Source organism: Cyrtonyx montezumae, unplaced genomic scaffold, assembly GCF_038088225.1.
Source record: "Cyrtonyx montezumae isolate F1298 unplaced genomic scaffold, pur_monq_1.0 scaffold_13, whole genome shotgun sequence".
In the NCBI taxonomy this organism is placed as follows: domain Eukaryota; kingdom Metazoa; phylum Chordata; class Aves; order Galliformes; family Odontophoridae; genus Cyrtonyx; species Cyrtonyx montezumae.
In genome coordinates this window covers 3,361,710-3,389,039 of record NW_027071859.1, presented here as the reverse complement: position 1 = coordinate 3,389,039, position 27,330 = coordinate 3,361,710, and the positions used below count along the sequence as shown (strand labels likewise).

At 46.5% G+C, this 27,330-nt stretch overlaps 4 protein-coding genes across 4 annotated transcripts; 2 read left to right on the top strand and 2 right to left on the bottom strand.

The window, feature by feature from the left end:
* Nucleotides 1–600: 600 nt before the first annotated feature.
* On the top strand, nt 601–1,270 carry LOC136045274 (gallinacin-7). The gene is made up of 3 exons (XM_065731106.1): nt 601–658; nt 856–985; nt 1,214–1,270. The coding sequence occupies exons 1-3, from the start codon at nt 601–603 to the stop codon at nt 1,227–1,229; spliced, it is 204 nt and encodes a 67-aa protein (XP_065587178.1). The 3' UTR covers nt 1,230–1,270.
* Nucleotides 1,271–5,454: 4,184 nt separating this feature from the next.
* LOC136045237 (antimicrobial peptide THP2-like) lies at nt 5,455–8,240 on the top strand. Its single transcript, XM_065731065.1, has 5 exons — nt 5,455–5,505; nt 6,747–6,825; nt 7,272–7,392; nt 7,592–7,604; nt 8,053–8,240. Exons 2-5 carry the CDS (start codon nt 6,768–6,770, stop codon nt 8,125–8,127), a joined length of 267 nt encoding a protein of 88 aa, XP_065587137.1. The 5' UTR covers nt 5,455–5,505; nt 6,747–6,767; the 3' UTR covers nt 8,128–8,240.
* Nucleotides 8,241–10,293: 2,053 nt separating this feature from the next.
* On the bottom strand, nt 10,294–10,714 carry LOC136045273 (gallinacin-1 alpha-like). The gene is made up of 2 exons (XM_065731105.1): nt 10,638–10,714; nt 10,294–10,424 (listed from the first exon to the last, which is right to left on the bottom strand). The coding sequence occupies exons 1-2, from the start codon at nt 10,693–10,695 to the stop codon at nt 10,294–10,296; spliced, it is 189 nt and encodes a 62-aa protein (XP_065587177.1). The 5' UTR covers nt 10,696–10,714.
* Nucleotides 10,715–19,035: 8,321 nt separating this feature from the next.
* On the bottom strand, nt 19,036–19,736 carry LOC136045272 (gallinacin-5). Its single transcript, XM_065731104.1, has 2 exons — nt 19,462–19,736; nt 19,036–19,166 (listed from the first exon to the last, which is right to left on the bottom strand). Exons 1-2 carry the CDS (start codon nt 19,517–19,519, stop codon nt 19,036–19,038), a joined length of 189 nt encoding a protein of 62 aa, XP_065587176.1. The 5' UTR covers nt 19,520–19,736.
* Nucleotides 19,737–27,330: the final 7,594 nt, after the last annotated feature.

Sequence of the window (27,330 nt, the reverse complement as noted above, 5' to 3'; positions counted from 1 at the left end):
TTCAGTCCATGGGCATTGGAGACATAGAGGTTATGTCAGTTGGGAATTGGCCAGCTTCCTGCACAGGCAGGCATGAGGCCAGCACCTGGTGATCCAACCTGCCTTTCTCTCTCCATATCTTTAATTCCAGTTACATTTTGGTTGAGGATATGCTTTTAGTGGTGGTCAAGAGATACAGGTGTCTTTCTCTAACTTTGGGAATGATGATATTTGTCTTGGTCTCTGAATACTATGGCAGGTAGGAGATGAACAGTTCATGGGTTGGCACTGGTTTCAGAGTAGCACATCCTGTGTGATAAGGATGTGGAATAAAATTTTTCAATGCAAGAAGGCCAATACTCAAGAAATCAATCAAAAATAGGGTTCTAGAACAACTGTGGGTATAAGGGGCTGTAGGAGCTTTAAGTCTCAAAAGTCTTGGAGGCTCAAAGAAGAGTTAGTTTGGTCTGGTTGCCTGGAGATGCACTCAGAGATGTTTTGAATACATGCATCTTCATTCAAGTTCCTTGTATTGTATAAGATTTTGTCTTGGATCATTCCGTGTCTCTTGGTCTTGTGTCTGTTCATTGCAGATAAGGACTTCACAACCCAGCTGTGGCCATGAGGATCCTTTACCTGCTCCTGGCTGTCTTCTCTGTGGTGCTCCAGGGTGTTGCAGGTAGGATGTGAATTGGACAGGCTGGAGAAATGCTCTGGTGGGAGCCTCGTGCAGTCCAAGAAGGGGAAGTGCAGTCCTGCACCTGGGGAAGAATAGCCTCAACACAGGAGACGCTGCCGGGCAGACAGATGGAGAGAACAAGCATCCACTTCTGCTCACTTGCATAGTAAACGATTTTACTTTTGTTCACTGTTCAGGTCAGCCCTATTTTCCTAGGCCCATCGATACTTGTAGGCTTCGAAATGGGGTCTGCTTTCCAGGAATCTGTCGGAGGCCATATTACTGGATTGGAACCTGTAATAATGGAATAGGCTCTTGCTGTGCAAGGTACGTGGAAGTGCAAAGCATCCTCGAGGCTTTAGAAGCACAGCTGCTGACACAATCTCGTGCAATTTCTCCAGTGACATCCCTGCAGGCACAGAGGGTCCTCAGGGGTTATTCACTTCCCATGGCAGTTTTGGTGCCATGAAATACAGCAGATAGAGCCCCTCAAAAGAGTGTCACCACAGAATACTTGCTGTCGGGCAAGCTAAGTCTCTCTTCTTCATCATGCAGGAGATGGAAGGTCTGATGCATCCCTGGATTCTCCTTGAAAATCCTTCCTGTATCTACCAAACATCCTCTCTCGCACTCCAACTCCATTACACCAGGTGGCACCAGATCCCCCTGAAAAAAAAAAGAAAAAAAAAAGTTTTCAAAAGTTTCCTTTGCTCTGAAGCAAATATCAGCACCTGTGAAATCATAAATTTGAACCAGCCATCACCATCAAAATTACTTCTTTGTGCACTTCAATAAAATGACTATCAATAGCATTCGTGTGGTTCACCCTTGAATGTGTTTGTTGAGGATGATGGGGTTTTTATCTTGGACTGCTTACACCAGAATCAGAAACACACAGATGGGCACGTGCCTTGTAGAGCTAAGCACTGTGCAGAAAAAGCTAAGACCTTATGGCTTGGGAGGTGGGTGTTGGTCTCTGTTCACAGGTGACACATGATAGGACACAAGGTAATGGTGTCAAGCTGTGCCAGGGCAGGTTTAGACTGGACATTAGGAAGAGTTTCTTCATGGAAATAGTGTTTTGGTGTTGGAAGAGGTTACACAGGAAGTGGTGGAGTCCTCATCTTTGTAAGTACTTAAAAGACTTACGGAGGTGTCCCTAAGGGACATGGTTTAGTGGTGGCCTTGGTAGTGTTAGGTGAGTGTTGAAGATCTGGATCTAGGTGATACTCAAGGTCCCTTCCATCTCAAACCATCCTTTGATTCTGTAGTAATCTGGGAAATAAATAGGAGGTTGGCAGGTGTGCTGGTTATCCTTGACACGTTTCAAACCTCCTGCTGTATGCAGAGACACCTCCCTCTAGATCAGGTTGCTGACAGCCCCATCCAGCCTGGCCTGGGATGCTTCTAGGAAGGGGCACTCATAACCCCTCAGAGCAGCTTGTTCCAGTGTCTCACCACTCTCACGGTAAAATGCAGTTACATCCCCTGCTGATGAACTTATGAATATGGAACACGATCCAGGCACTGGCTATCCTCCATTTTGTGGATTTAGTTTGACAGTACAACAGCTGGTAACAGCTTTTGTAATTAATCTAGAGCAATCTGAATTTCTGCACTGTACAATCCACAGTAGCACCTCACTGGCCATGCCTTATGGCTAGAACTAAATCCAGTACACATGAAGGGGGTTAAGGGATGGCATTATCACACAACTGAGAAGCAAGCTACAGTTTTCTGGGCTACCAACCATCACTGTTGTTTACTGCCATGAACAAACTGTCCTCTGGAGGTGAGAGATGGGACAGCAGAAAATCCAGGTAGTAGCATTTTAAACAGGAGTTACATTGCACAGGACCTTCTTAATACTTGCCACTATTTTTTTTCCTCCAGAAAACCATTAGAAATCTCTTCTCCCTTCCCCCCACCCTGGTTGAGGTATTTCAGTTGTAACAATGGGAGTGATGGGTGTCAAGATTGCCCAGCTTTAAAGCCAAGTCCTTGGCATTAGCTGGATGTAGGACCTTGGACATGGTAAAAATCAACGATGCATCTGTTTCCTTGAGGAATCAGGTTGAGTAACAATAACAGTCAGTAGGCAAGTGGACCACAAACTCTTGGCAAATTGTAACTGCATTTTATGTCATTTTGTTTCCCTCTATTTTTTCTGAATTTTGGTCAGAAGTTCATGGACACACCAGACATTTGTCTATCACATCTTTCAGACTGAAAAAAAAGTTAAACTATGTAGAAAATAAAAAGATCTCTTGTTCATATCAAGATAAGAAATTCAGGGAAAACAACTGTAGGTGTATTTCCATATGCATGTGTGTGTCCATGTTAATACACATAGACGTATATTTATACATGCTTAATAAACTGATACCAAAGTATTGAATAAATTACCACATAGTAATTTAATCGAGGAGCCAATAAGCAATTAAATATCTCTGTTATGGTCTTACAATAAATGATCTGTGAGCCACAGTGCCATCTGCAGAGGATTTTTGTCAATCAGATTCACTGCTCAATGAAAATAACAGAGGTATCATAGCCTATCATGATGCAATAACAGGCATCATACTAAAATAATACGTCTTATTGACTGAAGAGAGGTATAAAGTAAAATAAAATACAAAAAATACCTAGCGTTGGTGTCTTTGGATCATTGTTGGGCATGCCAAAGTCAGCAAGGGACTCGGTGCAAGGGAAGATCAGAAGATTGGAATGGACTCACAGATCTCAGAGATTGTGCCTATATTCCTCAGATTTTCACTGTGTGGATTTGCACACTGAGTTTGGGCTGGATTTGGCTTCCGAATAGAGTCATAAGACAAAGTGAGTTTGAATGGTTGTTTGGAAGTGCAGCTGTGCCCTCAAATAAAGCCAGTTTCAAAGATAAACAAGATGGCTTATGTATTTTGAGTTTGAATGTCTAGAATTAAAAAGATCCCATAAATTCACTGGGAAGCCATTCAACTATTAGACAGCAATGATTGTGAGAGGTTTTTACCTCATACCTAATTGGAATCGCCTCAGTTATACTTTGCACCTGTTACCTCTCATCCTTCCTCTGTGAACCTCAGATGAGAGCATGTCTCCATCTTCTCTATCATGACCAATAGGTAATTATGAGCAGCAATTCAACTCCCTTTCAAGTGTCTTTTCTCCAGGCTGAACAAAGATGAGTCCCTCAGCCTCTGCTCATATTGCTGATCCAACCAAGCCCTCGGTGGAGGAGTGGACCACACATTGCTCCATTTCACTTCAGGCATTGGAGCATCTTCAGAGAACCTTCAAAGTCCTTGAAAGCGAGACTCCAGGTTCACTTCCCTCCTAAGGAATCCAGTTTGCATGCATGAAAGCCTCTCTGCCAACTGAACCAGCAGAAGATTATCTGTGTGTCACTTCAAAACTACGCTGACACAATTGAAACCTTCACTGTGGCTACTTGACTTGGTGTTCACTGTGAAAAAAAAGGCAAGGCGAGCATTAAGAGCTGGGAGAATTAAAAAAAAAAAGCTGAAAACAAAAGAATAAACACCACTGGGCACTGTTCAAAGTCAAGTTGCCTTTTGGTTATTGCGTGCAATCCTAGTTTGTCTATTCCCAAAACTATGTGCAGAACTGAAGAAAAATAGAGAAATGTACAAAAAGCTGGATCCCTCTGACAGATGTGGTGCATAGAATCCTTATTCTCAGCGTGAAAAATCCATCATGTTGATGAGGTTGAGAAAAATCCACCATGTTAGTAGCAATGAAGAGAGGTGAGAAAAGAACGTGCACATGCTACGTGCCATGCTAAGGGATTTAATTTAGTACTTGGGTAGGGATAGTGATAGGAGGATGGTTGGACTAGATGATCTTGTAGGTCCTTTCCAACCTTATGAACCTATGAACCTATGACACAAGAAGCAGCAGAGCTCTTTGAGATGATCAGTTGGCAGACCTAGAGCAGACAAGCAAAAAATGCATGTTCAGGGCATAATGTGGCTGTAGAATTATTGGCTGAAGGTCCTGTGGAGGCCCGATATGTAGGATCAACCAGAGCCTTGGAGAATTGCTCAATCAGGAGCTTTGCAACCTGAGGGTACAGAGGCAGCCTCTGGCTCTGTATTTTCCTAAAGTGATGCATCTTCCATTAGTTGAATGTACAGGGTTGTACAGGGCTGTACAGGGACATGACCAACATGAATTCACCCTGTTTCTGTGCATTTTGTACTCTTTACCAAAGCATCCTTACCATACACTAAGCTGATGGACTAGGCACATAGCTAGTGGATTGATGGTTGGACTAGATGGTCTTAGTGACCTTTCCCAACCTCAACGATTCTGTGATTCTATGAATCTAATGGTCTTTTATTTGAGTTTCCTGGGTCCAGTCTGTGTTCTTATATTCTGTAGTTATTGAACAGAAATTGCACACAGTGCAATGTGTATATTGCAATGGATTAGATTGCTCCTACCCAGGAACAGTTCAACGTATGTCCCAATGTGTTTGACACATATTACTGTGGCTTAACGTGCCTTACATAAACTGGTGTGTCACAAGAGGTGTTGCATGAAGAACCTGGGATTTTCCAGAAGAAAATCTATGTAGGTTCAGAGACCAACACTACTTTTTGATTGGGAAGTGAGAAGAAACTTAATTCTGGTTGGATTGGAAATCACCAAAAAGATGGGTCACTTTTTGATTGGCTTGATGTGTACTTACTGAAAAGAGAAAGCAAATGGCACTACCCACAGCAAATGTTATAAAAGAGGGCCTCAGTCCCACAGCTAAAGTCCTCTGGAGGGAAGGGACCAAGAAGTGTTCTTGTTTGGCTTTTGAGCTCATCTAGTATCTGGTAACTTCTCAGTTCTTTTCAGTCTTTCTTCTAATGTTTGTGCTTTTGAAATATTTATGTGTGTGCATGTATATATACTGTGTGTGTGTCCTCAGCATTATTAATCTAGATTTGTAGATTATTAAGAAAAAAAAATGGATATAACTTTACCAGCATTACAAAGGTTGAGTAAGAAGTTCAAGCATGTGCTAATATCTTTGTAGGCACTGATAAAATAGGCTTTGGTAAAGATACCCCACTTGTTAATTCCAAGGAGAAAAATGGGGTGAGGTCAGGCTGAAAAGCTGCTGGTCTCTTTGACAGAAAACAAAACTGATAATATATTTGGTATCAGTGTTAAGAACTTAATTTCATTTTCAGAATTAAGGACTTTTTGCTTCCTCATTTCTCAGTATATTTTACAAATACAGAGAATTTTGCTCCAACTTCTGATACCAATTTGGGTTTCAGCCCTGCTTTGGGCTACTCCTTACCACTCCATTTGCAGAAATATAACATTTCATCACAACTTCATTTCCCTGCAGTGCTTAAGAGAAAACAATTTGTGGTGGATCAGAAGATTCACCAGCACCAGAATGTGCTGAGGAATGCTGATGATATTAACTACCTCCCTTTTACCCATAAGCCCAGCTAGGATATCTTATCCCACTTTGTTTCCGTGACTTCATTACAGGATTGCTTTTTAAATGTCTATTGTCAGCTGGGAACAGATCTGGTTGTTTTTGGAATTTGGAAAGTCCATTCCTCGGTGGAAAATTTCAAAATGGAAATTTCCATTATAAAATGTGGAGTTTCCATTCCTGGATTTTCAGCTTTAGGCCAAAGCTGAAGATCCTCAGTGAATTGCTTTTGGTAAGTTTCAACACTGCAAAATGAACACGTGTTTCTGTCGCTTATAAGCACGGTTGCAGAATTACCTCATTGATTTAATTTATTTATTAGATAAATCATTTAGCCAGGCATAAGGTGATGCCTGCATTTTGGCCAAGGAGTATTTGCAAAGTGTGACAGGAGATCTGAATTAAAATAGTTTAATAAATTCATATCATGAGAACGTGCTGCTCCTTGCTTCCTTTTCCCCAGAAATGCCCACAGAGCAGCCATGAGGTCATGGAGGTAATGCTGGTTATTTCTGAATTTGAAGAAAACATAACATAAATGCCATTTTATCTGTACAGCTCAGAAGACATTTAATCCAGGGACTGCCTGTCACACACCTTTCTTCTTCCTCTTTCCTGTAGCAGATCAGCAAATCTGCAGCCATGAGGATTCTTTACCTGCTTTTTTCTCTCCTCTTCCTGGCCCTCCAGGTTTCTCCAGGTAAGATGCAAGGGGAATTAAAGGATGCTAAAAGGGGATTTCTGTGTGCCTGAAGTAAGCTCTCTGGCACATGTTAGGCATGATGAGCTAAAACTACTGGAAATGAGACAGGAGTTAATCAAATATTCAACTCGGTGTTTGTGCTGTCCACATCCCTTATGAAAACACTACATTTTAAAGTTAGAGAAATGATGACTGCTGAAAAACATCATTCCTCCTTGGTGATGTCTTCCTGAAATGTAAATGTTCTGGAGTTAGGCACCTGGCTGTGTGGTTTTTTCAACACCAAGCAAGTGTATCCATGGGCAAGATGAAGACTGGTGTACTGCTTTGGGATGGGAAGCAGCACTGAAGCCCAAGAGATGTGTCTCTTTTCCATAAGGGGAAGAACCAGGACTTGTAAGGTTGTCATGGTTTTGTGACTTTTTTTTATGCTGTTGTTGCAGGGTTGTCTTCACCCCGGAGGGATATGTTGCTCTGTAGAAGAGGGTCCTGTCACTTTGGAAGGTGTCCCAGCCATCTAATCAAAGCTGGAAGCTGCTTTGGGTTCCGTTCTTGCTGCAAATGGTGAGTCTGATGTTCACTGATGCTCATCCAACTCGTGAATAGACAAGTACGTTTTGCCCAAGATGTCGTTGAACGCTCAGTCTGGGTTTAAGGAAACAATATACCACGAGGACAGCCCGGTGCAAGCTACTAGCAGAGCTGCACAGTTCTCTTTCTCCTGAGATGTGCTCCTGAGATAGTGCACCATGATGTGTTCAAGCACAGAGGGCAAAGTGTGGCCATAAACGCCAGCCACACGTAGCCCCAGCACTCTCTGACCCCTTATAGCTCCTCTCACAGAGCAAAAGATCAGGGTTTCATATTTTCAGAACTGGGCTGCTGTGGTGCGTGGGGAACAAGAGGGTGAACACAGATTCGAGCGCTATTGGGTGCGTGCAAAAAGTGAAGCTGTGTCAAATGAAAATCTAATACGACTGGGAATGAATGCATTCAGCCTGAGAGCAGGGGATACCAGTTCAGCTCCCTGCTTTTCCCAGAGAGATAGGAAAACACTGCTCCCAGTCAGATGGGACTTCACAAGGCTGATCCAACCTGACTTGCACGTGACATTCAATATTTTGGAATGTATATACCCAAGAGGAAAACATGCACGGATTAAGAGTGAGAGAAGGAATGTAAATACAAAAGGAATCTGATTGGGGTTTTTATTTCTTTGTGCAGGCCATGGGACGTATAAAAACTTCACGGACTGCCCACTCAAGAGCTTTGAAAATTTCTTCCAGGAACTTGCTTTGAATTCCCTTCATGCGACAGCCACAAGAAGACACCTCTCATGTTTAATGCAATATGCCTTGTGTTGTAAACTAAATACAAGTAACTACTGCATTGCCTTTCTTCCTTTTGAATAAATAGTCATTGTGTAGCATCCACGCTGGTGTTGGCTGCATATCAGGGTCGTAGGAAACATTTCTCCTCATAAAGTGTCCAGGAAGGTGATGGGGTCACCAGAACAGTGGGGATGTGGCACAAGGGATATGGTCATGGTGGGGGTGGGCTGGGCTTGGGGATCTTGGGGGTCTTTTTGAACCTGAATGATTCTGTGATGATATGCGTGGATTGAGGGTAACAGCTCTATCTGGAAAGCATTTGTATATCCTAAATCTGTTTGTTTGCACTTCTCTGGTAACAAGCTTATCCTCAGGTGTCCCAGCAAACTTCCAGCCTTCTGTGCCACAGTTCCTTATATAGGGATGCAGAAAATATCCTGTTTTATTTCCCCATTATTCCAACAAGTGGCAGCACTGGGGCTGTTTAGTGGTAGAGCAGTAATGGGCCTGCTGGAAATAGGGGTGATCCGGGGTGAGGAGCAGCCTGGGGACTCATTGGAGCTGCCATCCCATTTGGAGGGGAACCACAGGGAGGCTGGGACAGGTGTGGTGGCAATGACTGTCATGCCAAATTCAGGTAGCCTGGAATCTAATAGAGCCCTTAAATAGGATAAGGACTTGGCTATGTTCTCCTTGCCCTCTTAAACACTCCTAGAGCCTTCTCACAGTGACTGATGTCACAGGAGATGGGATTGCTTTGACACCAGCAGGGATATCCAGCTGGAAGCAAATACAGGAAGGCACCAGCCCCAGGGCTATGGGATGGGTTGCACACTCAGCTGGGAAGGGAAAGGAGGGGAAGTCAGAGAAGGAGGAACAGCAATGGCTTATTTAATTGGAATAGAAAGGCTTCAGTAACAAATTGCTGAGACACTTGCATACATGGATGTACACACATACATTTAACTACACAGGGCTGAGGGCTGCATTTGCTGAAAGGTTGAGGTTATTGCCTAATGATAGACAGTCCCAGCGGTGCAATCCCATAAAGTCTAGACAGGCAGAGAGGTAAAGACACCCTGCTTAATCTTTGCTGGACTGTGTGTTTCCAAGTACATGGGTCCCGCTGGAGATCTCACATTAAATAGAAGCTGGAAAGCCAAACGGGTGGACCTATTCCTCCCCAAGAAGTACACAGGTCTCCCTGTGGGCTGCCTATGGGATCAGGCCCCTCCAGCAGGTGTGTGGGGCTGGGAGAAAGGTGGGTGCTGTGGGACTGGCAGCTCATGAGGAAGATGAAGGACCCACCACCCTGTGTGTTGGTTCCTCCAAGACAGGTTGGGTGGGCAGCTCTGGCCATGCTGCCCCAGTGCTGATGGAAAAGAGAATCCCTGGGCACCCACTGACACAAGGATGCACTCACACTTCCCACCAGCTGCAATGCCAAACTGCACACCTTTATTCAGAGGGGAAAAGCAGCCTCTGGCCTAACTACTGCAGTACAGTGGTGGGATGTCTCCAGCTTCCACTGCCACGGTCTCATCATTGGGAAATTGCAGAGGTGGGAAGGGGAGAGGTGAACTGGGGATGTTTCCAGGAGTGAGAAGCAAGGGTGACGTCCTGCTTGGAATGTCCAGCTCTTCAGCCCCATATTCTGCAGAAAGAAAACACTCTGTGAAGTCATCCACTTTTATTTTCCTTCTATTTCTGTCTCTCAGGGTGTACCACTTCTCCTGGATAACACTGACATATGGGCACTAATTGCAATGCAACCACTCTGCACAGCAGTCTGGTTGTTATCAGCATGGCTCCCAAGGTTTTGCAGAGACATCAGGGAGTGGGTTCTGTGCTTCACACTGCCCAGGGGAGAGCCTTTACTCTTCTCCAACCTGAAGAAGCATTTGTGAAACCAACAGCCCCCTGTAATTGAGGCGAATGGGATGGGCAGTGTCTGGTTTGGGGTTCCTCCAGCCCCTTCAGTGGGAAGGTCCTAACACTTTCTCCTTTCCTCCCCAGCCCTCTGCTCTGGACCACGTATAGTCCAAAGCCAGTAGCTTAGCTTAGGGCTCAGACACAGCAGCAGCTGTTTCTGCCACCACAGTAGCAGGTCCAGTTTTGTCCCCAATCCCAAAGCTTACTTTTTGCAGCAAAATTGGAATTTTGTACATTTCCCACTGATGACAAAGGGGAAAGGGCACTTCAGAAATGCACAGAAGCCATTCTGCCGAAGACATTCTGACTTATTTCCTGGAGCCCGAGAGGATCCTGCATGGAGCAAAAAAAGATGAGATAGCTGTAAAAACTGTGTGTGGTTCTAGAGTGGCTGGTCCATGGATCTCAATCTAACGTGCACAAAGCACCGAACCCAGAAGCCCATCCATTCACCCAAACCAACAGATCAGAGCCCTCCTAATCGCTACCCACCCCTGAGAAGCCACTTACTGGGGTATGGAGAACCCCACAGAGCTCACACCTCACCTGCAGCACCCTGGGCCAGGAGGAGGATGAAGGGGAAGAGCAGGTACACGATCCGCATGCTTTGTGCCTGTCCTGGGTTTTCACAGAGCTGCAGAGGGGAGACACCAAAGCAACACCAGATACACTTTCTAGCACAGACAACATGCTGAAAGCACCACTGGTGCATTTGTTTCCTCACTTCAGTCTCTACTTAATCAGGTGCCAGAGCAGAGAAGGTTTATACATCAGGAGATGCTTGTGTCAATAGCCAACACAATTCCAATTGTTAGGGTCAGTTCCAAGGCCCAGGCTCTGGATGCTGGGGAAATGCTTGCACCTGGAGATGTCACACTACATTGGAGTAGTGTTGGTGCATCAGTGCAAGGCTGGCCAACCAGAACACTCTGCCCAAGCACCTCTGTTTCCCCAGGCTCACAAAGGCATCCTGCCACATCCAGGTCACTCTCAGCAATAACAGAACCCCCCGGCCCCATTCTCACTGCCACAGCCCTGCACAGCTCTGCCCCAGGGAGGAGCAAGAGGATGGGGAAGCTTGGTGGCCAGAAAGAGCAATACAATTCTACCTTGTGTTAACTGAAACCTGAAAGGGTGGAAAATCACCCTTGTGCTTGAAAAGAGGGAACCCCTGTTCTCCCAGAACAGATCTTAGGTGTCTCCTCAAGCATCAAGGTATCTTTCCAATCTCTCCTGGAAATAGGAAACCCTGTCTCTGGCTTCCACGCATTCTGAGCTCCGACACTCATATGAATATCTTATCATCCTTCCCAGCCTCCTGTAGTTCTTGTTTCTATCCACAGACACATCCAATAGCTTGTAGTGCAGAGGGCTGCAGGAAGATGGGTTTGCACAGGAGGGCTGAATGAGCAGCTTTCCTGCAAGAGAGCACAGGGTTACTCACCTGATGATGGTTTCTCAGAGTACAGCAAGGCAGTGAGGACCCCACCAAGAACAGCGTGCACCCAGGTGGGTTAGGATCAGTTATTATTGCATTGCCCCACGTCCCCTGGTTTTATACTGAATGGGAGATGGGCTTATTCTGGCTGCCACTTCTCCCTTTGGCCAATCAGAAAGCGACCCATGTGTGCGTGCAGGGATGGAGCAGCTGCTCCTCATCGCTGCTGGCTGAGGTGCTCGCTGGTGCTGTTGCAACAGTCACAGTTACCCTCATGCAACACGTCTTGTGACATTGGCTCTCAGCAGGAACATGAGCTGTGGTGGAGTGCTGAAAAGTTTGGGGGATGTGCAACGTGACTGCAGGCAGCAAACTGCAGCCTGGACCCCCCAAAAAAGAGAATCTTTGTTTGCTTCCTCCCATCTGCTTAAACAGTCAGTTTGGATGTGATGTGCAATAGCATGCAAGATAGTGAAAATCCTCTCACCTTTGGATGTTGCAAGGACACCTTCTTCTGGGATGAGATGGTCGTGCAGCTGATGTGTTGAAGGTGAGAAGCACTACAGTTTCTGTCAAACAGAGTAACACCAGGATACGTGTTACGGTCAGAAAACCTCTCAGCCCAAGCTGTCTGCATCCTCTCCCAAACCATTCAAGCCACAGTGGCAAAACAACAGCAAAAGTACATAGAGGGAGAGTGCCAGATCTTCTACAGGCACTTGGTCTGGGGCCTTTTGCAATTCAACAATGGGTATGCAGAAAGGGAGGCAGCTGGTTTTGCTTAAGGACTGAAGGAACCTCTAGTCTCAAATTGCTCAAGCAGAGGCACCCAGAGCAGGGTGCCCAGCACCTCACCCAGGTCCCTGTGCCAGGGCTCCAGCACCACCCAGCTCAGCAGTGCTGCCAACGAGCAGCTCCTTGGCTCCGGGCTGTGCACTGGAGAAGCAGAGCTCTGTTCCCTTGCCCCTGCTGGGGGGATTTATGACCTCAGTGGGGCCCCCTGAGCTGCCCCTGCTCTGTGCTGAGCAGCCTCTCCTCCCAGCACAGCTGCTCCAGGCCCTGTTGCACTCTCAGATCCTTGTGCTGGGGATCTGCAGCATGGCCAGGTCTCTCCTGTGCTGGGGGGCTCAGAAGTGGCACCAGCACTCGAGGTGATAAGCAGAGGGGAAAGGCCACCTCCCCTGATGTGTTGGCAGTACCTTGTCAAACGTGGCCCAGGAGATTGCTGGCCTTAACAGCAAAGGCACATTGCTAGGGACGGGAACCAAACTGATTTGGAGCAGGTGAGAATGTGTGATTTTAATTCCAGCAGGGCTGGGGGACTTTCACTCGCAGGAGTGGGGAGGAATTAACCTTCCAGCAGATAAGAGGTGAACCTGGAGGGCAGAATCTGTAGAGCTCTGTGAGTTTATGGAGGATGTGCAGGGGAAGGGGAAACAGGAGGAATGAATGAGGACTGTCAGCCTCTGTCACCTGGCTGATGCACTCTTTCACGTGGCTGTTTTTGCCTTCGGCCTTCTTGCTTAGAGTGGCTAGATCAGGTGGATAACAAGACAAGGTGTTTTCCTTGCTACCCCATGTCAGTGCAGATCACCACTACTTTGTGCCCAGTTTCCAGAGTGCATACACACAAACATACAAGGATGCATCACACTTCCCACCAGCTGCAATGCCAAACTGCACACCTTTATTCAGCAGGGAAAAGCAGCCTTTGGCCAAACAACTGCAGAACAGTGGTGGGATGTCTCCAGCTTCCACTGCCATGGTCACACCATGGGAAACTGCAGGGGTGGGAAGGGGAGAGGTCAACAGGGGACATTTCCAGGAGCAAGAAGCGAGGGTGATGTCCTCACAAAATTCAGGCCATCAACTTTATATCCTGTACAGAGAAAGCAGACAAGCATGTCACCTGCCTGCAACTCACTTCTTGCTGTTCTCTCTCGCCTGCTCTCTCCCACCTCCTCGTCAAGGACAAACAAGCCTTGGGACTTGTGAAACAAATGCCCAGAGGTTAACTCCAGCCCTTACTGCTCATGGCTTAGTCCTGTGCTCCCTTTAGTGGTGCTAAGCCCTGAGTCCAAGTCTTCACAGTAACATCAAGAACATGACAACGTCCCTCACCACCTCCAATGTTGGGAGAGCCCTCTGCTAAAGCTGGGTGAGCCTCTAAGGAGGATGGAGGGGTGCTGGCTGAGTGTGGGTTTCCTTCAGCCTCACACAGGGCTCTTCCAAACCCACAAGGGCTGTTCCTTTCCTGGGCCTCTTGTGGAGCATCTATCATACAATCATTAAGGTTGGAAAAGACCTCTAAGATCATCTAATCCAACATTATGCCAGACGTTGTCTGCTAGATGTTGGCAAGAGAGAGATGTAACACAGCTATTTCAATAGACAGAGGAATCCCTTTCCTCAGCCAGGAATCCAGATCTTACCTTCTGCAGCAAGGAATAAATGCTGAACATTTCCCAATAGTTCTGTGCATGACGCGGCAGCCCCCAAAATGACAGACTCCTCCTCTTTGCCTGCACTGGAAGGAATTTCCTGGTACATGGAGAGTCATATGGAGGGAAGATACTGTAAAAAAAAAAATTGCAGGAGTAGTGTGTGACTCCAAATGGAAGTGACTAATATTTGTGACTTTCAAAGCAAGGTGTCTCACGTAGAAGGATTCTCTCACACCGGCGTGGGAATCCACAAGAGCAGATGGGAAAGACCAGCAGGAGTCCCAAGGGGAGGAGTGCTGGCTCCCCTCCTGCATGTCCACCCCACCTGTATGTCCACTTCTTCCTGGACCAGTGGAGTTAGCGAGTAGGGCACTCCTCACATACCTGTCACTACCACACCCAGAGTTCAAGCGACCTCTGATGGAAACCCAAACCTCAAAGAGGTCATGGCTCAGGGCAAGGAGACTCAGCTGAGACCTATGGGACAGCTTGGTGTCTCAGTCATCCCACTGAGTCAAAAGACACCTAGGGCTCGCTCCCAACCCTGCACAGGTCTCACTGAAGGATGAGAGAATGGACTTAAGTTACACCAGGCAAGGTTCAGGTTGGATATTAGGAAGAATTTCTTTGAAAGAGTGGTAATGCATTAGAAGAGGATGCCCAAGGAAGTGATGGAGTCACCATTCTTGGAGGTCTTTAATGATAGGGTCGATGTGCTACTTAGGGACATAGAATCATAGAATCACTCAGGTTGGAAAAGACCTTAAAGATCATCGAGTCCAACCACGACCTAACCATACTACCCTAACTCTATCAAATCTGTTAAATCATGGTTTAGTGGTAATACTGATAGCAGGTAGATGCTTAGGCTGTATGATCTTAGAGGTCTTTTCCAAACTTATTAATTCTAGAGACACCCACAGAGGAGCGGCTGGACACAGGACTGCAGCCTGCAGGCAAAACCCTTCCTGACACACAGCAGAAGCCAGGCTTCTATTTATGGGGTGTTCCTGCACCTCTTGGAAAGGGCATTAGTAAAATGTATTTCATCAACTGTGTTGTTCCAGCAAAGGTGATTTCTTCCCAGAACAGGGAAGACCCTAGTGATACAGACTCACACCTCACCCCATCTTGCCCTCTCACCTGCAGCATCCTGAAGGAACAAGAGGAAGAAGGGGATGAGCAAGTACAGGATCTTCATGGCTGATGCCTGGAGCAGGTCTTCACGAGGCTGCAGAGTGGGTGAACAGAAGCAACCAGGACATGGCAGAACAGAGGTGGTTTAGAAGCCTGGGCATAGTGGTATGCCAACTCATAGCTGACCTCCAGCTGAAGGAAATGATAATTTCTCTCTCTATTTTTCTCTTAAGAACAATTATTTGGTGTGCACCACCATGCAGATATTGGAGCATTTCAAGCGGTCTCTATCTCTTAGGAAACTTGACCTAAGGTGGAGTTTTCCCATTACCTATGTAAAAGATCTTTGATAGACATTCCCCTACAAATTGACTGGAGACCTCAGGGCCACTTGCCATTTCAATCAAAGCAACATCCAGTTAAATTTAGAAAATGTAAATATAAAACTCCCACTGAAAGTTGAGGGGCTGGTAAAGATTTTATCCCCCATCCTTCATGCATCTGATACTTTTCTTCTTGAAAATATATATACACGCTCCAATTTCTCCAGTTTCCAGGAGTTGCAGAAAGTACTACATTTGTATGACCTCACAGCTGGCTGTCTCCAGAGTTGATCACTATCAAGGGATGAAATAAAATAGGATTTCAAACAGAGCAGAGGATATCTGAACATCAGTAGATGCTCGTGCCAGCACTCAGTGCAAAGCCCATCACCAAAACTAGAGACAAGAAAGGATCTGGGCTTTGAGAGTCAGGGAAATGCTTATACCTGGAGCTGCCACACTGTATGAAAGTTTAATTAGCATTGCCTACCACCACAGGCAGGTCAAAGCTGGTTGCTTAAATCACACTGCCCAATTACTCCAGCTTACCCAGGCTTCAAGAAAGACCTTCCAGCTCACCTTGGGACATTAGGAAAAACTTATTTACTTAAGAGTTAGTCAAATATGGGAAAGGGCTTCCCAAAGGGGTGATTGATGTCCCATGCCCACCAGTGTTCAACAGGCATTTGGATAATGTCCTCAGTAATGTGCTTGAACTGTTGGGTAGCCCCAGAGTGGTCAGGCAGTTGGGCTAGATGGTCTTTGAAGGTCCCTTCCAAATGAAATATTCTATTATTCTACTCTACTCTACTCTACTCTACTCTACTCCTATTCTATTCTATTCTATTCTATTCTATTCTATTCTATTCTATTCTATTCTATTCTATTCTATTCTATTCTATTCTATTCTATTCTATTCTATTCTATTCTATTCTATTCTATTCTATTCTATTCTACTCTACTCTACTCTACTCTACTCTACTCTACTCTACTCTACTCTACTCTATTCTCCAACTCAAGATTGTTCCCACGTCTGCCATCAACAAGAAAACTCCTCAGCCCACTTTTACTGCCAGTGTCCTAGGGGAGAGCAAGAGGGTAGGGATCTCTTGTTTAGAGGAGTCTAGGACTATGGGACTTGAGCAGAGAGGCAGTGCTGGAGGCAACCCTGCTAGTACCTACCCGATGAACGCCTTGGTGTTCAAACACGAAGACACCCAACTGGAATCTCTTGTGTACAGATGAGCCTGAAGTCAGGGAGTGCAGCTTTGACCTAAATACAACACTTTTATATCATTGCTGGGGGGTGGGACATAGGCTTAACCCTGCTGATACCTCTCTCCTTGGCCAATCAAAAAGTTGCCCTTCTGCGTGGGGATGCTGGAGCTGCACCTCATTCCTCTCAGCTGCCGAGGTGCCTGATGGGGCTGTTGCAATCTTCACCATTATTCTCATGCAACAGCACATCTTGTGACACCCAGCTACTCTGAAAGCACGCAGGCTGCAGTGGTTTGTTATGAGCTGCTCAGGATGGGCAGAGATTGGCTGGTGTAGATGCCAGCAGCAGCCAGTCCCTTAATAGGATAACATCTTTATATGCCCTTCTCCTCTCCGTTTATTTAGTAATCAGCTTCTGTGTGATATGTAGAATCATGCATAATTTACTTTCTTGTATTTGTAAAATTACAAGGACTGTTTCATCTTTCCGAGACAATTTGCATTTGACTTGCCAAGATGTGAAAAGTATAAGACTATCTTTCTGATGGCTACTCAAATTAATAGACAGTGGGCACACAGCAACTGGGTTGGTCCACAGATATACTAATTCTGTTGGGATCTATTGTTTTTGGTGCAAAAAACACAAATATTTTTCAGCCTTCTTGTGGGTTTCAAGTCAAACTACTTGATAAGGAAACGTTCCAAGAGTGCTGGCCCAGATGTGCTGGGAGTTGTGTCCTGAAGAGATGAAGGGTTCCACAAGAGACCAAGGGTCTAGTGCCATGTACCGGACAGACCCATGGCAGGATTCTTCCCAGAGCAACAATCTGTGAAGTGAGTACTCGATGTCCGTGTTGGTTTCTGTGGCTGTAGGGACACTGAGAGCATCCCCTCTCTTGCAGATTTGCTACCTGGCTCAGCATAACCAAGGGTTGCCCCAGCTTGCTAATGATGATGAGGAGAGGGCTCCCAGCACATGGTGCATGGAGACTGTGGTCAGGGTTGATCCCTGCTCAAAGGAGCTGCTTTAAGCCGGGTCCCTTGTGCTGGATATCCACTTGAACTGCATCCTGGACTTGCTGATCTGGACCTGGACCTCCAGCACCCAGCATCCTGATCTTTCCTTGGGTCAGTGCCATGTAGGTGCCAAATGCTCCAGGCTAGAGATGTCCTCAGCCCCACCCTGGTCTGCTCTGCTCCCCGTTTTGGGACACTGGAAGGATCCCTGCTCTGCCAGCTTCCATTGGAACACTTCCCAGTTCTGAATATCAGTGGATATTACACAGTCCCTGTGTAATAGCTTCACAGGGAACTCTTGATTCTGCTTAGGATCAAGTGAACAATTTCAGGCACAGACTGAACTCAGAGAGTTGACAGCAACTGGGGGCATCCCTGGCCCTTGACACAGGGTACGGTGTTGCCCTTTCTGCAGGTGAAAGCTGGAGTCAGGGTCCCTGCCTCATGGGACTGGTGCTGAGACTTGGGGACAACTTGAAGAGAGGGAATGTGAGGGTTGTGCACATTTGTGGATCTATCTGGAATTCATTATGTTTTCACTGGTTTGGGCAGGGGAGGAGATGGTGCTCCCCTTTGATTTAGGGCAGAGAGGGAAGACCCCATTGGTGTTATCCACCACATTCAATCCCACACCTTTACAGAAGTTCACATGTGCAACAGTCACAAGGAACAGGGTCCCTCACTATTGCTTTTCCCATGCTCTTCCTTTCTTGGGCTACAGGCGCCTTGGAGGTGACCAGGTCCAACACAGTGGTGTTGTGTCCCAGAGAAGGAATGAGATGGAAAAAAGAGGTGCATCCCCACACACCGTTCCCCTAGGACAAATAGACACCTCCATAGTGTTAATGCACGCTACCACCTTGTATTGGGAACAGAGGGGTTCTCATGAGGCTGAGATCTGGCTGTCCAGGGTCACCACAGCTCCCAGTGGTGATCGCTGCCTCTGGTGCATTGCGAAGGTACATGGTGGCTTCGATGCTCTGCGTGGAGATCAATGTGAGGGGACATCAGAGGCCATCAGGGATACCATCGGCTGTGGGAGGAAAGGTGTGGCAGTACCCATCCCAGTTCTTTGAGGCCAGAACCCTCAGTCTAAATGCCCATCTCCCTTTGGGACTGTTTCTAAACTACGGTCCCAGGGCTGGTGGAAGCCTGGGAGGAGTCCCCACACTCTCTACAGGTGGTGGTTGGGCTGCCACCAGTAGTGGTGAAAGGTACTGAAAGACACCAGATTGCTGCATCCCCAGCAGCATCTCCCAGTTTGAATAATACAGCAACAGGGACCCAGGGATGCCCCCATGCCCTTGAGCTGTGTGCTATTCCCTTTCTTCAAACACCTCCAACCCCAACAGGCAGCAGCCCTGAGCCTACCTCCGACAGCAGAAAACTTCCTCAGAGCAGATGCCAATGCGGCCGATGCCTGGAGGGCATGACCTATGGGAGCAGAAGCCCCCACGTCGCTCACAGTCCTGGGGTGATCCTCGAGCAAGGGACAGCCCTGCAGAGAGCAGAAGAACATCTCAGCACAGTTCTGCACAGCTGCTGAGCACAGCCTTCTGCCCCTGTACAGCCAACACTTTCTCTGCTGAACGCAAGAGGAAAGCTCTCCCCATGCCCCTGGGCTGTCTGTTCTCCCCTTTCTCCAGCAGCCAAGGCAAACTTTTCAAACCCAGGGTGTGCCACAGTAACAGGAGAAGGCATACGACTTATCATCATCAAACTCTCCATTATCCCCTACAAAATATCAATAAATGGTGAATCAAACACTTTCTCACAACGTATACATATCTTACCTGGTTCTCCCCGGAGCATCAGGAGGAGGACAGCAAAGAGGAGAGGCAGGATCCTCATGGCTGGGAGATATCCAGAGAGTCACAGCTGTGGGGAGAAGAAGAAACAGGGCAGGCTCCTTTCGTGCTGGCAGCAGCACTTTGCTCCCAGCTGGCGTCCTCCTGCCACGCAGGCAGTATCCCCAACACCACCAATTGTTCCCAAAGCACCTATTCCTGTTTCTTCCCCTGACAGAGACGACAAGGAATGTCTTTCCTCCTAGGCCTTCAGCCCCAGGTCTTGTGTCATTCCCCCTTGCGAAAGAGAAACGCAGCGCTGTGGTTTGCTGGACACGACTTGGGACACACTCCATCCCCATCCGTTAGCCTTGGCACACAGCCCTCTCTCCCAGCACAAAGGAGCTCTGTGTTCCTCTCCTCCAGCAAAGCGTGCTCTCTATGCTTCACTTGAGAACTGCTGGGAAGACGCTGCACGGGATGACATCTCCATTCAGCTCAAAGAATGACAAGCTTTCATTACTGTTTGGCTCAAGAATTTGCTGTGTGTCAGCCATTGTTGGTGTGCAAAACGTGGATGGGATGTTTTTTAAATCTAGTTCCAGGCTCATCAAAATTGTGTGTATAATATGTGCTTGTGCATATAAATATGGATGTAAAGACACGTTCAAACATAATGTACAGTCACCGGGTAGGTCCAGAAATAAACCTTACATCCCAGCAGGGAGGAAGGGGGAAGATCTCAGCCTCTGTTTCAATGCAAGCTGTCTCTAGAAGCTGTTCTCCAGCTAGAAACGTGTCTGTTTGTGGTGGAGAGAGAAAAGCCTGATGCTACAGCATTCTGCATACTGCTGGCTATAGATATTGGACTGGCTTCACAGCTGAACCTAAAATACCCAGGGCTGAATCTCCTCTGCAAAGTCCTCAGCCTTTGCGCAAAAACATCTTGTGCCATTCCAGTTTGTGAAAGAAGCACTCATCTGCTGTGGATTGTGTAAAACATCTTAGGACATAAACTGCAAATTGCTGCTTTGGTTCCACTTGACAACTTCCTGAGGTCTCTATCCAGGGAAATCCCTGCAAGGTGGCTGTTGGCCTGGTTTCCTGCCCTTTGCACACTGTGGTTTCGATGTTGGCACTCTTGAGTCATTTGCAGAAATATCCCTTAGCAGAGAGGCCCAGTGCTCTGCGACAAACATCGGCCTCTGGGCTTCAAGTCAGCCCTTGGCATGTAGCCTTTGGGTTGCTTCCCTTAAAAACCAACAGTCAGCGCTCCCACCTTTGCTGAGCACACATGAGCACTGAGCTTCACACAGGCAGTGGGAGAGATGGGGTGAGTTCCCTCTGAACTGCAAAGACACATATGTTCCCCTTGCCACCAAATATGTGCCCTCAGAGCAGCTAGCACAGCCTGACCATATTAACTCCTTGTGTCGTAGGAAAGGCTGCTTTCATCCAGACAGAGGTTTCACAAAGGTCTTCGGTCTCAGCTAAACTCATAGGGTTATTCTATTCTACTCTACTCTACTCTACTCTACTCTACTCTACTCTACTCTACTCTACTCTACTCTACTCTACTCTACTCTACTCTATTCTACTCTGCTCTACTCTATTCTACTCTACTCTTCTCTACTCTACTCTGCTCTACTCTGCTCTACTCTACTCTGCTCTGCTCTACTCTGCTCTACTCTACTCTGCTCTACTCTACTCTACTCTGCTCTGCTCTACTCTACTCTATTCAATCCTACACTGCTCTGCCCTGCTCTATTCGAACAGGCTGCACAGGGAGGTGGTGGTGTCACCATCCCTGGAGGTGTTCCAGAGCTGTGGGGATGTGGCACTGATGGATGTGGGCACGGGACATGGTGGGGTGGGCTGTGGTTGGACTGGGTCATCTTAGAGGTCTTTTCCAATCTGAATGATTCCAAAGTCCTGTGATTCTACTCTATTTTACTCTGTTCAGGATACTCCTGACCGTAGAAGACCAATTGTGGAGACAGAGGAGCTCACAGAGCAACGTGCAGCTTTGGAGTTTTCCATCAGGGCTCAGGTTGGGGCAGGAGAAAACTTTTGAAAGAGGAGAGAATGAAATAGCAGAGGTATTGGGCTTTCATACACCTTGTTTGATTGTCATGTTGTCAGCCTGAATCCAATCGCCTGACTTGTTACTTCAGCTGATGTGAATGTTGATATTTACTGGAAATTTATGTAGTCCAAAATAAGCAAGAGTAAAACCAGGATTCGAATCTTAAAATGAAATCACCTGCCCTCTCTGCTTCCCATAATGACTGCTCTTTCCAGGTCTGACATTTCTGGATTCAGTTTGTTCAGAACAGACATTTTACAAAGAATTAAACGAGAAAAGACTTTCATACTCCCTATGGAAATGATGGCTGACTCCAGCTGTGATCAAGACAGTGGTTCCTGGCAGGTCTGGGTGGAGCACATGCTGGTACCCATTCAACCAGCAACATGAAAGGGGAAAACATTTTAGCAAACTAAACGTATCTGAACCTGATTTCAGAATTCTTATTTTGTTCAAGTTTCTAAATATTAATACTATTTATGATGAAATGAATAACAAAAACACACATGGCTGGCACACAGTCTCCCCAGATCCTGCTTTTATTAAAAGAATGGCATAGGTTTATTAAAAGAATGACTGGTACAATGGTTCCCTGAATCCAGCGATGCAAGAAGTGATCATTCCCAGATTTCTGGAGATCTTGTGCAATTACTCACACTATAACCTACAAAAAGGGAAGAACGGTACAGGGTTTTCACAGCTAAGCTGTAGGGGAAAATCCCACCAGACTGAACTTAAAATTTGGGAAGTCAGTTTAGCTCTAGTCAAGTCTTAAACTTACCATCTACAGCAAGAATACCCAGAACGGCATCTCCCCAGGTAAGCATTTCCATAAGGGCATTTCCCAGGGGAGCAGAAGGTCCCACGATATCCACACTGGATACGATATCTTGGAGGACGGGAAAAGCCTTTACCATCAAAGAAGAAAAAGAAAAAAAAGAAAAAAGAAAATTAGAAAAAGAAAAAGGGAGATAGCTGCTTCTAAGGTGCTTCACATCTTGTTAAATTCCTATGCACTATCACCAAGCCACAGCAGTGCCCAGAGTCACTACAGCAACCTTTAGAAGGAAGAAGTCTAAGGCTGTAAGTGGAAGATAAGGAAAAATAAGATGAGCCAAACTGATATGATGCTTCTCCCACTTCTCCCTTCTCTTCTGCAACCCATCACAATCTTTTCCCATCCTTAATCACCTGGAGGACACTCATCATCATATTCATGGCATCACGGAGAACTTCAGGTTGGTAAAGACCTCTAAGATCTCCAAGTCCAATCCCAGCCCTCCCCCACCATACCCACTGCCCACGTCCCTCAGTGGCACATCCCCATGGTTCTGGAGCACCTCCAGAAATGGTGACCCCACCACCTCCCTGGGCAGCTGTGCCACTGCATCACTGCTCTTTATGAGAAGTTTTTCCTAATATCCAAGCTGAACCTCCCCTGATGCAACTTGAGGCTGAGTGGAAGCTACCAGTGTGATCTTCACCCTCACTAACCCAAGTTCAAGGTCCTGAAGCAAAGCATATTTGGAAAGCATGGGACCTGATTTCTTTTTTTTCTGTGTGGCTTAAGACCGTTTTATTAGGGTTCACCTGTTGTAGTCGTTGTAGGGTGAGCTAGAGAAAATGAAATTTCTTTTAACCTCCCAAAAGGGCCAGAGGGCCTCTATGAGACACCAGTACCATATAGCTTCTATATAGCCTTTCATTTTCACTCATGTCTTACCTGCAGCTCCGTGAACTGCCACAAAGAGGAGCACAAAGAAAAAGCAAAAGATTTTCATGGCAAAAGGCAGACTGGGAAATCCTATCACTGCAGAGAAATAACACCGAGATGTTAAAAAAGAGGGTGGTCCACCTACAAACACAGTGGGCTGAGGAGTGAAGTACAGAAATTATCTTTGGGAATCGTATAGAACACAATGTCTTCATAATCATGCACTTTGTCCCAGGAGTTGCCTGGACCACACATAGGATCATGACACAGGAAGAAGCTTCTGTGCAGAAAAATCTTCCCTTTAATTACCATGTTAATTAAGTAGGTGTTTATCCTAAGTTGCTTGATACGTTGCAATACATTGCAATGAATTCAATCTGCCTTGAGATAGTTGTTAACTCAGAAACCAAAACACGACAGTTTTTACTACATTCATGCAAGGCAACATGAAGAGCATTTCAAACTTTCCTAAAATAGAAGTAGATGAAGTTCCTCCCCAGATAGCTTAAAATCCATTTTCTCCCCATTCTTGCTTATAGGCTGCTGTTTTTCATAGAATTATGGCTGGAGAGACCACAGAGATCATCTAGTCCAACCATCAACCCATTGCTTGTGGCCACTCTTATGTTCACTTCCAGTGCTTCTTGATTTCCAAGAGAAATTTAAATCTCCTGCAGCCAACAAAAATTCTTCTTTCTGGTCAGTATTTGCCTAAATTAAAGCTTGATGGACTGAATCACTGCACTGTTAAGGTTATAACAGAGCAATGCAGCTATCCATGGAAGAGCTGAATCTCCAGCCATATTCAGAAGGACAGAGCTCAGAAGAAAGGCTGAATAACGAGAAGATTTGGGTCATTACCGTGAGAGGAGGCTCTGGGTTGGAGTAGTTCTGCAGATCAGCCACACATATGCGTTAAGATGGAGGAGCAGAGCGTGGCTCTACGTGGTTTCTGGAGGCTCAGAGGGATGCTTGCTCTTCACAGTTTTCTTGGGGCCAATCAGAAGATGTCTGCAGTGTTGGGGAGAGTCGAGGCACCGTTCAACAGACCCTCTCTGTTAGCTCCCTCCTACGAGGGACCAAGGTATTGCTTTCAAAATATTGCAGCCTCGCCTCTAGAAATGTGCTGAGCTGCCTGCAAACCACCTTGGGACCTCTGTTGGTGCAACGTTAGACCACAGCAACTTGCTCAAGGTTTCTGTGCCACGGCAGCTGCTCCGTTCAGGTGGGCTTTGTGGTTAGCGGGAGCAGTGCTAGTTATTATTACTCAATTTAGCACCTTGTTTAACACTGAAGTGTGAGCTACAGGAGTGCTACAGCTCCTGGAGAGCAGCCCTGCAGAGGAGGACTTGGGGGTCCTGGTGAACAAGAAGCTGCACATGAGCCAGCAGTGCGCATCTGCAGCCTGAAAGGCCAACTGTGTCCTGGACATTAAAAAAGGGGTGGCCAACAGGGAGAGGGAGGGGATTGTACCCCTCTACTCAGCTCTGTGAGGCCCCATCTGCAGTACTGTACCCAGACCTGGGGCACCCAGCACAAGGAAGATGGAATGGGTGCAGAGGAGGACCACTAAAATGATCAGAGAGCTGGAGCACCTCTCCGGTGAGGAAAGGTTGAGGGAACTGGGCTTGTTTAGCTCGGAGAAGAGAAGGCTCCAAGGAGACCTCATTGTGGCCTTCCTGTACTTGAAGGGAGCGTATCAACAGGAGGGGGAATGACTGTTTACATGGGTTGATAGTGATAGGACAAGGAGGAATGGTTTTAAACTAAGACAGGACATTCAGGTTGGATGTCAGGAGGAAGTTATTCACTCACAGGGCGGTGATGCACTGGAACAGGTTGCCCAAACAGGCTGTGGATGCCCCATCCCTGGGGGCATCCAAGGCAAGGCTGGATGTGGCTCTGGGCAGCCTGCTCTAGTGGCTGGTGACCCTGCCAACAGCAGGGGGTTGAAACTCAATGATATTTGAGGTCCTTTTCAACCCAGGCCATTCTATGCTTCTATGATTCATTGATTCTATGATTCATGCTGTTAACCTCAGCCTCCACCATGGAGTGGCTTTGCCCCCACTGCCTGCTGGAGGTGGTCTGAAAATAGATGAAGACCATGCTTCCTCATTAGAAAGTTGTGGCTATTTAAGGAGAAACTCCTGCTGGGATTTGTTTGGTCAGTGAAATAATTGCCCAGGTCATAGGTAACACTCAACTGCGCATGACTGAGTGTTGTGTGGGATCCTGGGCAGCTCGGTCTGGTGGAGGGCAGCCCATGGCAGGAGGGTGGGAACTGGATGGACTTCAAGTCCCTTCCAGCATAAGCCATTCCACGATTCTATGACTCTGCCCTCATCAAAAGCCAAAGCACATTGCTGCAGAAGGCAAAATTAATCCTTAGAGCTGGAAATCATACAATCACAGGATCACCAGGGTTGGAAACGACCTCCAAGATCATTCTGTCCAACCATCCACCTACCACCAATATTTCCCCACAACTTTCTAATGAGGAAGCACGGTCTCCATCTATTTTCATTGCTTTCCTTTGAATTCTTTACAGAGGTAAGAAATAGGTCACCATAAAATGAAATACAACTTCTACTCTCCCCCCAGGGATATGTTGTAAGAGGATCTTCACCCTCCTTTTTAGGCCTCTTTCACTCCTATTTGAATCAGACCTGCCATGTTCTGTGGGAGTTACTGTTCTCTGTCAGCCCTTTGCTCACCGCCAAGACCTTCCCTGTGGGAGCCCCCCCCAGCTGCCTTTCATGCCCTGCGGGGATTTTTCTTAGACCTCTTTGTTTTCTTTTTGAGTCAGAGCAAATATTTTACCAAGGTCTCTAGCACAGCCTTCCTTCAACAGCTTACAGGCTGCCTGCAGGCTTCTTGCTCCTCTGGGCTGCTTTTTTTAGTGCTTTTCTGTGCTCATTTTCACCTTTTTTCTTTCTTTTTTTTTTTTTTTTTTTTTTTGAGGCTGAATATTCACATGTTAAATATATATGATCTCATCGCGCAGTTAAAGCTAATTGTACTGTGGCTGTTGTCACAGAGAAGCGCTCCAGCAAACAGCTTCTGCATGAGCTCCTTTGTACCACTCATCTCCAAATCCAGAAGAAAGTTTCCCTGGAGGTGCCAGGATGAGTTTTCCCAAGAATTTGCCTTTTGCATCAAACTTACAATCTCTACACCCTTCTGATATCTTGGCCCACCCCTCACAACTGCTCTGAGTTTCATGCACTGGGGTGACCCATTCTTTGGGTCCATCAGGGAGGGACTGTTGCTCAAAGCTCCCACTCAGGTGTTAACAAATATTTGGGTGTGTAGCGACACACCGGGGTGGCTCAGAAGGTGAGGGCCATGAGATGGGACATCTCATCTGTAGGTTCTCTTTGCTTCTGTCACCTCCTGTCCTATGTGGGGACAGTGCTAACAGGGACATGTGGCTGTGCAGTTGGCTTTGATGCTTGCTGTTGTTCTCGTGGTTCCCTTGTACATCTTCCCAAGCCTCAGGTTAAAGTTTTCAAATGATGAAGGCATTTCCAGTTCAGTATAGCCCAAATCATACAGCATCCATCTTTCCAGTGAAGGAAATCCACCTTAGTTTTGCAATAATAAAAAAAAAAGTCTTTCCATACCTGCCCGCTCTTTTCTTAAGAGTGCCTGCACTTATTCTGGAAAGGGATAAACAGAACAGGGCATCAAAGCAAGAGACTCAAGATCTTTCTCCTCCTCCTGGCAGGAGACCAGGAGGCAGTGTCCTTGCTGACACTTCCCCAGTTCATCCCCTAGTTTCTTCATCTGTTCATAACAAGCAGAGATTTTTGCATTCCCTTTAAAGCCCTTGATTTCCTAATTGCAATCGTTCTACAACAACTATTCCTGAAAACCAGCCCCACAAGAGTCACCACAGCTTTCTGGCATCCCACCAAATTCCTGCTTTTTTGCTATAATTATTTCTTCTTCCTGAACGAAAGCAGTTAACCTTAATCCTGGGTGGAAGAGCGTGGCTGAATCAGAACAGCAGGAACTTTGTGTTTGCTTAGCTGCCTCCTACGGGCGGTGCAAGGCCCAGTTCACGAGCACA